The sequence below is a fragment of the Sorex fumeus genome, unplaced genomic scaffold (assembly GCF_029834395.1).
Source record: "Sorex fumeus unplaced genomic scaffold, SorFum_2.1 ptg000072l, whole genome shotgun sequence".
Classification (NCBI taxonomy): domain Eukaryota; kingdom Metazoa; phylum Chordata; class Mammalia; order Eulipotyphla; family Soricidae; genus Sorex; species Sorex fumeus.
Genome location: NW_026606129.1, coordinates 41,192,682 through 41,205,307, shown reverse-complemented (window position 1 = coordinate 41,205,307; position 12,626 = coordinate 41,192,682). Strand labels below are relative to the sequence as shown.

The following is a 12,626-nucleotide window of genomic DNA, read 5'->3' as shown; positions in this document are numbered from 1 at the left end:
TACAGTTATAGGCTTACAAATTTTGTGCTTGGGTTTCAGTTATACAATGATCAAGTGCCCATCCCTCCACCAGTGCCCGTCATCCATCACCATGGGTCCCAGCATCCCCCCCACCCCCCATACCCCCCGTCCCATTCTGCCTCTGTGGCAGGGTATTCCCCCTTGTTCTCTCTCTCTTCTTTTGGGTACTGTGTTTTGCAAGAGAGGCTTTGAGTGGCAATCATGTTTGGTCTATAGACTACTTTTAGCATGCTTCTCCCACCCTGGGAGGGTCCTCACAACACCCTTCATTTGGTGCTCTCTTCTCTATCTGAACTTCTTTTCACCTAGAACGTGTGGCTGGCCTTCCATTCATGGAGCAAAATTCCTGGTACTAATCTCAGCCATTCCTGGGTGTTAATCTCCCTTTTTGTTGCTTTATGTTCCCCAGATGAATGCAATCTTTCTGTGTCTATCCCGCTCTTTCTGACTCATTTCACTTAACATGATACTTTCCATGTAGTACCACTTGTATGTAAATTTCATAACTTCATCTTTTCTAACAGCTACATAGTGCTCCATTGTGTAAATGTACCAAAGTTTCTTTAACCAGTCATCTGTTCTTGGGCACTCAGGTTTTTTCCAGATTCTGGCTATTGTAAAGAGTGCTGCAATGAACAAACAACTGCAGATGTCACTTCGACTATACCTTTTTGCCTCTCTGGGATATATTCCCAGGAGTGCTATAGCTGGGTCAAATGGCAGATCAAATTCTAATTTTTTGAGAGTCGTCCATACTGTTTTCCAAAAGGGTTGGACCAGCCTGCATTCCCACCAGCAGTGAAGGAGGGTCCCTTTCTCGCCACATCCGCGCCAGCACCGGTTGCTTTTGTTCTTGTGGATGTGGGCCAGTCTCTGTGGTGTGAAATGATATCTCATTGTGGTTTTGATCTGCATCTCTCTGATGATTAGTGATGTAGAGCATTTTCTCATGTGCCTTTTTGCCATTCGAATTTCTTCTTTGCGAAAGTTTCTGTTCATTTCCTCACCCCATTTTTTGATGGGGTTGGGTGATTTCTTCTTGTGGAGTTTAACCAGTACCTTGCATATCCTTGATATCAACCCCTTGTCGGATGTGTACTTGGTGAATATCCTTTCCCATTCTGTAGGCTGTCTTTGTATTTTGGTCACTGTTTCTTTTGAGGTGCAGAAGCTTCTTAGTTTAAGATAGTCCCATTTGTCTATCTCTGTTTTCACTTGCTCGGCCAGTGGCGTGACATCTTTGAAGATACCATTAGCTTCAATATCATGGAGAGTTTTGCCGACTTTGTCTTCAATAAACATTATAGATTCTGGTCTGACAAGGGGGCAAGAAAAGTGAAATGGAGCAGGGAAAGCCTCTTCAATAAACTGTGCTGGCAAAATTGGACGGCTACATGCAAAAAATTGGGCTCAGATCTCTGCCTAACACCATGCACAAAAGTAAGATCAAAATGGATTTATGAGCAGAGGATTCTTGAACCTATTATCTTCTCTGGGTGGAGTTTACCCACACACCAACAAAATATATTCTAGATGTTGATGTTATCAGAATTGTGGTAGAAATGTCAAAGGTCACCCATCTAAAAGTAATAGTGCCTGAGAAAGTTTGAGCCAAGCCAATAAGAACTTGGCAATTCACTGAACTCCACATACATGAACCACCATGCTGGGCATATGCTATAAAAGCCTTGACTGTTGTCCAACTCAGAAGACCAGAAGCAGGAGCACAGCTGTGAACCCTCTTGTCAAGTAGGAAAGAAGAATGTGGAACAAGTTATCACTGAAAGCTTGAAGGAGAAATGCAGGGAAATATAAGTTTAGCCTGAGATTAGAAAAATTTCTAGGCAGAAAAGACAGCAAAGTCCCTGCAGCAGAAGAGGACAGAACACTTGAAGGAAAGAAAAGCATTTAGCTATCTGGAATGTAGAGAGCAAGGAAAAGAAGTGTTCAATCGATCAATCAATAAGCTAAAGATGGGGCAGAGACTAGATACACAGGTGTGTCTCAATTTGGGGCTCTATCCTGAGAGCAATATGTTATGAAAAGACTGAATGTCAGAGACCTACACTTGCCTTTTAGAAAAGCTTCTCTGAATTCATGTAGAAAATAAAATTCTGAGGGGGACAGGAAGCATTGGTAGGGGAGCCTAGTAGGAGGAAGCCAGATGAGAGATAACAGGACTTAGAGAAAGGCAGTGGGAAAGGATTTGAGAGCTATGGAAGGAGCACATTTAGGACTTGGTGGTTCGCTAGTTCTGGCATAAACAACAGAAAGGATGCTGGTGCAAGAACTCATAGAGTGAACACTACAGGGCCAAGGGCATTCACTGCGGAGATGAGACACTCGTCAAAAAAATCCAGGTAGAGATGTTCCTGAAAAGAATTGACTAGTAATCAGTGGGTCCTGAACAAGGCTGGTCTTAAGAGCTGTTATTTGAGATTTCTCTACAATCCACAGATGTAATTTTGAAGCAGTACAAGTGGGTAAGATGACATAGAGGGAACAGTGAGAAGGGAAGAAGGCTTGGTGCTGGATTCTGAGAAACTGAAATGTGTCATAATTGAACGAAAGAGATGGAGCCAGCAGAGGAGGCTGAGCAGCCCTAGAAACAGAGATTCCAGAAGAATAACCAGCCACAGGTCTACCTTCCCTCAGGAAGACGAGGCAAAAACCTAGACAATGCTGTAGAATATAAAGATAAAGGGAAACCCTGGAAATAATTCAGGGGCTTTAGCCACATGAACGATTCCTGTGTTCTGAGCCAGAGAGGGCTGACAGGGAGCAGGCAGAGGCCATCTTGGATGGGGGGAGGAAGAGTTAGCAGTGATCAAATGGAGAAACACTGTATGGGACAACTTATTCTAGAAGGTTTCCTGTGAAAGAGGGGGAGGTAATAAAATGATGTCAGGAGGTAGAGAAAACTGATTTGTGTGAGAGAGGAAGTGTGTTTTTGTTTGTTGTTTTGGCAGGTTTGGGATACATGCTAATGGGAAGAGTCTGTGAGAAAGGAGAATGAGCATAAGGGGAAGAGATGTCTTTTGCACATAACGTATGATTTAAGTATACAGATGTCGCATAGTTTGATCTAAAATAGAATGTGCACTTTGGGGGGGGGGTTGGGTCACACCTAGAAATACACAGGGGTAACTCCTGGCTTTGCACTCAGGAATTACTCCTGGCGGTGGTCAGGGGACCATATGGGAGGCTGGGGATCAAACCCGGGTCAGCCGTGTGCAAGGCGAATGCCCTACCCGCTGTGCTATCACTCCAGCCCTAGAAAGCACATTTCTGAATGTAGTATCATGATGGTTTTGGTGGGTTCTGGAAGTCGCCAGGCAGTCTCATATTCTTACCTTCAGTATTGTTAAATAAAACAAACTTAGGTAAATTTTTTGACCTGGTGAAGATTGATCCCAGGCCTTACACATGTGAGGCCTATGCTTTATGGCTAAACTATAGCCCCTAGATTTCTTTATCAGACTTTAATTTTGAAAATTTTCATTATACAGAATTTCAAAGATTCAAAAGGGTATTTTCAAGAGAAATAGTCCTATATTCAGAGAACCCTCTCTTCCAAAAGCAGTATGCAAACCAGTTTTATTGGGTATTCTTCCAGAAATACTCTACCATCTTCAGTCAAAAATATATAGCATTTTTCTTCCTTATAGAATGTAGCACATAACATATACTGCCTTGAACCTCAGTTTGTCCAGTGAATATGTTTTGAAAATAATTCTAAGCAACCTTACTCTTTTTTTTCCCTTTATTTTATTTTATTTTTTTTAAGTTGTAGATTTACAATTTTTTGTGCTTTGGTTTCAATTATACAATGATCAGATACCCATCCCTCCACCAGTGCCCATTTTCTACCACCATAGATAATATCCCTCCCACCCCCATCCCCCCATCCCCCCTGTCTCTGTGGCAGGGCAATCCCCTGTGTTCTCTCTCTCCTTTTGGGTGTTGTGGTCTGCAAAAGAGGCATTGAGTGGCAAACATGTTCAGTCCATAGTCTACTTTCGACATGCATCTCCCCTCCTGGGAGGATCCTCCAAACATCCTTTATTTGGTGCTCCCTTCTCTATCTGAACTGCCCTTTCCTCTAGGATACCCGGCTGGCCTCTAAGTTATGGAGTAATCCTCCTGGTGCTGATCTCAGCTATTCTTGGGTATTAATCTCATACTTTGCAACCTTACTCTTCTATGACTGTTAGTATTTATATGCATCATAACCTATTTAACCATTTCCCTTTTGGTGGAAGTAAGCTCTGTAGTTAGAATTTCACTTTGTTATGCATATATGCAATTCTACCTCTAGTTAAAACATCTTGAAGTAAGATTATTTTGTCAAGGAAATATGAATTTTTAATTTTGAAACTTGGATGAATGCCAGGCCAGAGAAGTGGTGTGACAGGTGCAACAGGTAGCTTGCCTTGCACACTACTGACCTGGGCTTGACCCCTAGCACCACATATACTCCCCTGAGCCCTGCCAGATGTGATCCCAGAGCACAGAGCCAAGAGTGGAGCCCAAGCACTGCTGGGTGTGGTCTCCAAATAAAACTGAACAAAGATATTAGTACCATATACTCCTCTCCATAAATGTTGTACCAATTATCATACACACAAGCAGTGGATGAGAGTGTCTTTTTCCCCCATACCTCCCAGTATAATTTTCAAACTTTCATCTTAGGGAATCTTATCAATGAAAATAATATGTTAATACAGTTTTGATTAAGTTTTTTTAAAATTTTGAGTATTCAGTGCCAGCTTTTCAAATATTTATAAACCACCTGAGTTTTCTATTGGTGAACTGTTTGATTTATTTTTCTATTGATTGTTTTTTATTCTCATTAATTTTAAAGAGTTATTATATGTTAGCAAAAGTAGCATTTTTGAAGCCATACCCTGCTCCTGGGTCTGCACAGAGGGATCACTCCTGGTGGGCTCAGAGAGTCATATGGGGTACAGGGAGACAAACCTGTGTACAAGAAACAATATCTGCCCTAGCCCTCAGAATTAATATTTTGTCTCTGCCCTAGCCCTCAGAATTAGTATTTTGTCTGTGGTGTGAGCCAACATAATTTTTCTGTTATTTTTTTTTGTTGCTTGATCAAATGGTTTATTTTCTAATTTTTTATTAATGAATCACCATGAGCTACAGTTACAGACTTACAAACTTTCGTGTTTGCATTTCAGTCATACAAAGGTCAAATACCCATCCCTCCACCAGTGCCCATTTTCTACCACCAATGGTCCCAGCATCCCTCCCATCACCCCCATCCCATCCTCTCCACCCTGCCCCGACTCTGTGGCAGGGTGTTCCATTTTTCTCTATCTCTCTCTCTCTCCTTTTGGGTGTTGTGGTTTGCAATAGAGGTACTGAGTGGCTATCATGTTTGATCTATAGTCTACTTTCAGCCCGCATCTCCCATCCTGAGTGGGCCCTCCTAGCACCCACATCCAAAAGAACAAAAGCAACTGATGTTGGGGGGGGATGTGGGAAGAAAGGGACTCTCCTTCACTGCTGGTGGGAATGCCGACTGGTTCAGCCCTTTTGGAAAACAGCATGAACGTTTCTCAAAAAATTAGAAATTGAGCTCCCATTTGACCTAGCAATACCATTTCTGGAAATATATCCCGGAGATGCAAAAAAGTATAATAGCAATGACATCTGCACTTATATGTTCATTGCAGTGCTGTTTACAACAGCCAGAATCTGAGAAAAACCCAAGTGCCTGAGAACAGATGACTGATTAAAGAAACTTTGGTACATCTATACAGTGGAATACTATGCAGCTTTTAGAAAAGATGAAGTCATGAAATTTGCATATAGGTGGATCAACATGGAAAGTATCATGTTAAGTGAAATGAGTCAGAAAGAGAGGGACAGGCATAGAAAGATTGCACTCATTGTGGAATATAAAGTAACAGAATGGGAGACTAACACACAAGAATAGTAGACATAAGTACCAGGAGGATTACTCCACAGTTTAGAAGCCAGCCTTGCCTGCTCAGAGAAAAGGCAGCTCAGATAGAGAAAGGACCACCAAGTAAAGGGTGCTTGATCAAATGTTTTAAAGATTATAAATCCACACTAAACTAAACTACAGTGAGTACGGTAAGAAGATAATATGCTACTAAAAGATAGTTTGATCCATGAAAGAGATGAGTATGTATATTTGAAAATACATGCACATATATGGAAGTAGCATAGGGCCAAAGGGAAATTTCAAATCTTCAGGGGGCAGGGGAAGTGAGATATTACTCAACAGCACTGTAGTATTGTCCTCCCATTGTTCATCGATTTGCTCAAGTGGGCCCAGTATCATCTCCATTGTGAGACTTGTTACTGTGTTTGGCATATTGAATACGTCACATCACAGGTAGCTTGCCAGGCTCTGCTGTGCGAGCGAGATACTCTCAATAGCTTGCTGGGCTCTCCAAGAGGGGTGGAGGAATTGAACCCAAACAGCGTTAATGTAAATAACTGGAGATTAGAAATATCTTACCCCTGGATCAATATTTTGTTCTTTACTTAAAATAGGGCTGGAGCAATAGCACAGAGGATAGGGTGTTTGCCTTGCACAAGGCCCACGTAGCCTACGTGAGTTCAATTCCTCTGCCCCTCTCGGAGAGCCCGGCAAGCTACTGAGAGTATCTTGCCCACACGCAAAGCCTGGCAAGCTACCTGTGGTGTATTCGATATGCCAAACACAGTAACAACAAGTCTCACAATGGAGACGTTACTGGGCCCACTCAAGCAAATGGATGAACAACGGGAGGACATTGCAGTGCTACTTAAAATAAACTGCAGATGTACCAAACATTTAAATGAAAGAAATGAAGCTACAAAAGACTTAGAAGAAAACATAGACATTTTACAAGACTAACAGTGTTAAAGATTTTAAATGCAAAGAATGAAATAAAATATAAACAAGCACTTGAAGAACAATGCTGATAAATTTGACATAAACATTTTAATTGCCCGCAGGAAAATGGCATTATTAACAAAATATAGTAGCATGCATTTATTTTTATAAACTCATTCATTTTGAAAAGTGCTGATAATTAAAGGGATTCAGATTTTATTATAAACAAACTGAATTCCATTAAAAATTGTGTCTCCTTCCCACTGAGACCCTCCATGCTTCCCTGCCCCCTAGTGTACCTCAACCTCCAGTCTCTCATATTCTTCACTCAATGCTCTGTGCATAAGAAAAGTACATCTACATATGTATAGTTTTTGTACCTATACTTATAATACATCTTAATAACGTATTTTTCATATATTTTTTCATACTGCATTCTACCAGTTGTTTCCTTTTCTTAAGTTGAGATAGGAAGCAATGGACATTCTCCTTCTCTGCCCATGTGGGCTGGTATGCCACAGGGTGCATATCCTGTTGTGAAGTTTATAGATAGGTCTGAATCTTGACAATTGCCCTCCACTGAGGTGGCTCCAGTTACACATCCAAATGGAGATTTTAATGGAAGCATCTACAGAAGTGATCCTGGAGTTTAAGGAAGTGGTCAGAAACTGGACGTATAATTTGGGAGGAAATAAGGATAGAAATGGTCCTTTAAAAGCCATGGGGCTTAATGAGAATACCGAGAGAGAGGTAAAAATAGAGAGAGATCCAGGAGAGAAGGCTTGAACACTCAGAAGCAGGGAAAAAAGGGGAAAACAGGATCAGAAATTGAGAAAAATGCAAAAATGTTTGACCCCCAGCACCTCATATGGCCCCCAAGTCCACCAGGAGTGATCTCTAAGTTCATCCAGGTGTGGTAAAAACAACAACAACAACAACAAAACAGAAATTGAGGAAATTTGAAAAAAAAACCAAGCAAACAAAAACAAAAGCATAAGAGCTCACAATACCATGGTAATTTGATCACCTAAGGATTTCAAGAAGAGCATCACGCATTCAAGTGTTGAGAGAGGCAGAGTGAGAAGGGACCTGGTCATTGGAGACTTATATTTAGAAGGAACAAAAGCCAAATTTCAGGGGTTAGAGAGAGAAAAGGAGATGGGAATGTGGAGAAAATTAAGCACAGAAAACACTAACCCAAAAGCTTGCTGTTAAGGGGCAGGAGATGGAGGAAAAGCTGGAGCCCATTAAGACCCCTCCTAAAGTGCAGTGTACTTAGAGCATGCTCACATACTGGTGGCATGGGAAGAGGGTGCACACAGACTTTGAGAGAATGGCTTGAGCTAGGAGTCAAAAGAGCTCACACATGCACTGTGAGAGGCAGGAGACAGCATGGAACTGGATATGCAGACTTGGGAACCTCTACTATGGGAACTTAGTAGAGGGACGAAAAGGAGATTCTTTTGTGAATGGTTCTATATTCTGAGAGAAATTAAAGGGAGCTTACCAGAAGAGATGGAAGCATGGCAAGAGGAAGGGGAGTTGGATGAAAGAGAGGGATGTGAGAAATAATAGACTGGAAAGCAGAAAGCATTGCTATAGAGAAACATAGCAGCATGTCTGGGCAGTGACAAGCTGGGACTTGTCACTCCCCAGCAGAATCAGTCAGTACAACTAACGGGAGGTCTTTTCCAAACAAGTCCATTGGTTGGGTGCAAGTACCAAGAAGTCTGCAAGATGGGGTTGTTCAAGGATGAGTTTTGTAAAGTAGGGATGAAAGAGGAGAGGGAAAGAATGGAGGATGACTGCCAGGAGGTAGTGAATGGGAGGGACAGGACAAGTGGAGAAGGAAGGACATGAGGTAGGTGAGAGGCACTTGCAAAGTTTGGATCCATGATCTGGAACACTGGGTGGGCAGAGAGATTGTATTGGAGTGTCCGGGATGAAGCTCCAAAAGAAGGAAACTGGAGTTATTATTATGCTAGATTCAGAGGAATGTCCTAGGAATGTCCGTCTTAGGATGGCAGGGTGCACGTGTGTGTGTGTGTGTATGGAGAGGGTGTCCTTCAGTGACACTTGGCTGACATCTGTCATTGACTCCCCCATCTGTGATGTAGAACTTGAAGAGTCTAAACGAAGGTGTCCACCTTGCTTGACCACACTGACTCAGAAATATCTGATCTGGGAGTGCAGCCCCACGTGGTTGAAGTTCAAGAAGATTCTCTTTGAGATTGTGACGGACCCCTTTATGGAGCTCACCATCACCTTTTGCATCGTGGTGAATACAGTCTTCATGGCGATGGAGCACCATGGCATGAGCGAGGAGTTTGAAACCATGCTCCAGACAGGCAACTATGTGAGTGCACTGGCCCAGTGGTAACTACAAGGCTCGGGGGTATAGCGGGCTCTCATTCAGTGGATTGTTGGTCTAGTAAACGGAGAGGAAAGAAGCAGAGGGGACACTGCACAGAAAGCCAAGTCTGCAGGACCTGCCTGAGACTGCAGCAAAGACAGGAAAGTGGATGGAATGAGTCCTGAGCCAGGAAAGCAGCTCCCCATTACAGAACTCAGGACTCAGGATCTCTGCTGCCTCTCTCATGAAATAAGGATAAGTGTCACTTTCCCATTCATCTAAGAACAATCTATAGTCTTACACATTCCTGCAGCTTATTGCTTTTGTACTCGCCAGAAGCAACGCTGGGGTTTTTCCAATGCTTTCATTTGAGAACAGAAAGAGGGGAGAGAGGTAGTGAGAAGGCTACTGAAATCTCCTTCACTGTTATAACAAAAGTACCAGAAAGATACAACTTTTGTTTCTGGTTTAGATATGATGCTACTTTAAGTTTCCTTTCATTACTTTTTTTTCTTTGTATTATTTGCTTTTAATAAGATGAAATCCAGACTGGATTTCCCTCTATACTGAGTAAGGAACCTGACTCAGAGGTAGAAAAACACTCCCCAGTTTGGAGACCCCCTTGTCCCTGGGAATAACAACAAAGAGTCAACTTTCCTTGGATGCTTTCTCATGACAAGATGTGATCTCAGATGCTTCTCATGAGTTGTCCTGTTTTACTTCCTCACAACAACCCTCTATGGTCTGTGTGACTATTTTCCCCTTTCACAATAAGGTGTGCAGGCACGGAATGGGAGTAATTTGCCAGGATCATTGAGGTGAGCTAGTAGCAGCAGCGGCAGAATTTCAACCCAGGCCGCAGAGCTCACACTTCTAACTTCCAGGGTTCACCCCTCTCCCAGGATCTGCTGTGTGTCTGAGTATGTATGCCCAAGTAAGGTGTAGTGTACAGACATGCATGTATGTGAAGAGGACCATGGGAGCATGGGAGACTGCAGCTCCTGCGGAAATGGACTGAAAACACCAGGAACAGAGTCGCAGTTTTTGAGACAAGAGAGTCTCCCGCTCCTCCTTTGCTCTGAGAATTGCCTAAATAAACTCCAGTTTCCATCTGCAGGTCTTCACTGGGTTTTTCACTGCTGAAATGGTCCTCAAAATCATTGCCTTTGATCCCTACTATTACTTCCAGAAGAAGTGGAACATCTTTGACTGCGTCATCGTCACTATAAGCCTGATGGAACTAGGCATGGCCAAAAAGGGAAGTCTGTCGGTGCTGCGAACTTTCCGCCTGGTAATGCTTTGATCTGAGGAAGCTCACTTCCCCTTTAGGTACACTAACCCCAGGAGACAGACTCGGGCCTGTGAGGACGCCACCAGCCAGCACCCTCCTCCTCTTCTGTCCCTATTGGAGGAAGGAAGGCAACGCCTGTCTCCTGGGAGCCTGGAGTCTTTCTTCTTTCCATTTGGAAAAATGCAGTCCTGGTCCATGCTGTGTTCACAGTACGGGCCAGGAAACAGTGCTGAGCTCCTGGCCTTGGTTTCCCTGGAGGTGATTGCAAATGAATGCAAATGCCTACAGGAACCAGGCAGTAGCGAAATTAAGCCAGCCAGGGAACGATTTGGTTCTGGATTTTTGGCCCATGTCAATAGTCAAGGATGACGCAATGCTGCTCAGGGAGCCTCATCTCTGAATACATCTCCAGGGAGGGGCAGGCACCAGACATCCTTCTGATGATGCCAAAGAGGTGGCACTGTCCCCATTATTTTTAGTTTCAAATTTTTATGAGAAACTAGAAATCCAGATTTATATGTAATCAATTTTTATATTCATTGCTAATCCTCCTTTAAAAAAAACCACACTAAAGAATAAATAAAGTATGTCCTATGGCCTCTTTGTGTTCTGGGCCATGGATTGATAACTTCTAATTGGTAATTAGAAGGACAAAGTGGGGTCTCGGAGATTCTTTGTCCTTTACCTGGGAGCTTGAGCTCAGAATATGTCACACATTTACGGCGACAGATTTCTGAAAGTATCTGGAAAATGGTGACAAGATACAGGTATCTAGGCAAGTGATTGGTCTCCATAAGACCCCTGGGCCTTTCACTGAGGGAACAAGATTCCACATTTGTTGTGCATGGGAGGAACCAGGGTTCATTTCCTAATAAAACAAGAACGTATTGATTCTTTTGAGAACAGAGAAATTTAGTGTTCTAAATCTACCTGCTCTTATTCCACAAGGCCTGTGGTATCAAATCACCAAAATAGGTAGGTTGGGTTCTTTTGCTTGTGTTTGGTTGGTTTTGGTGATGGTTGGTGCTAATGATGCTATAATTCTGGGGAGCCTCATCATCTGGAATTCCATGCCACAAAAGTCTCTAGGGATATAGCCCTGGCCCCAGTTCTTGACCCCCAATATTCTTTTTCCCCAACTTTAATTTTATTTCATTTTAGTGAAGTTGTTCACAATATTTTATTACATTTAATAATTAAACACCAATCCCACCACCATTACATCTTCCCACCACCATATTTTAAATGTTTCCATCCCAGACCCCAAACCCTGCCCCCAAAGAAAAACCAAAATAATTCATTTTGTATTGCTTGTTATGAATAATCCACAAAAATGATCCAAAAAAGTTTTCTTAGAGGAAAGTGTGTGAAGATTGTTGTATTTCTATAAGAGATTAAGGTAAAGGTAAGGTAAAGGCCCTCCCGTTGATCGTCGATTTGCTCGAGCGGGCCCAGTAACGTCTCCATTGGAGACTTTGTTGTTACTGTGTTTGGCATATCGAATACTCTCGGTAGCTTGCCGGGCTCTCCGAGAGGGGCGGAGGAATCGAACTCGGGTCGGCCACGTTGGCCGCTTGTAAGGCGAACGCCCTACCACTGTGCTATCGCTCCAGCCCTTAAGAGATTAAGCCCTTAAGAGATTAAGCCCTTCTATAAGAGATTAGAAACATGTTGTTAAAGGTTGACCCTTGTGTGAACATATAAATATACAAATATATGTAGATCTGTAAAAATGTATTTTCCCCTAAAATTATTTGCCCTCTACTTTAAACCCCATAAGATGTGGTGTGCTATTCTTGGTATATTAGTGGTGTAAAGTATAAGATGACTTGCTGTGGAGCAGGACATATCCCTGACCCCATTTCCCCTACCATTATCATCTTATATCCATCCAGGAATAGATTCCCTCATGGGTGAGGCTCGTCCGAGTGTGTGGACAGCAGCTGTGAGCATGGCGGGGTTGAGTTCTGGAGGTTTTCGGCTCCTGGGGCTGGCTCTGTTGGGACAGGGAGGGGAACTCACCTGTCCCCTTCCAGGTTTCTCCAGACAAAAACAACCTGGCACGGGGTCTGGAGGTATGGCTATGGCGT

General features: G+C 42.9%; 1 protein-coding gene across 1 annotated transcript in view; it reads left to right on the top strand.

Annotated features, from left to right (window-relative positions):
• Positions 1-12,626, top strand: part of SCN10A (sodium voltage-gated channel alpha subunit 10) — a 103,250-nt gene that overhangs the window by 42,312 nt on the left and 48,312 nt on the right. The window contains exons 12-13 of the mRNA XM_056129346.1: positions 9,010-9,248; positions 10,363-10,536. Coding sequence (XP_055985321.1) covers positions 9,010-9,248; positions 10,363-10,536 — 413 coding nt within the window. The remainder of the gene's footprint in view (positions 1-9,009; positions 9,249-10,362; positions 10,537-12,626) is intronic.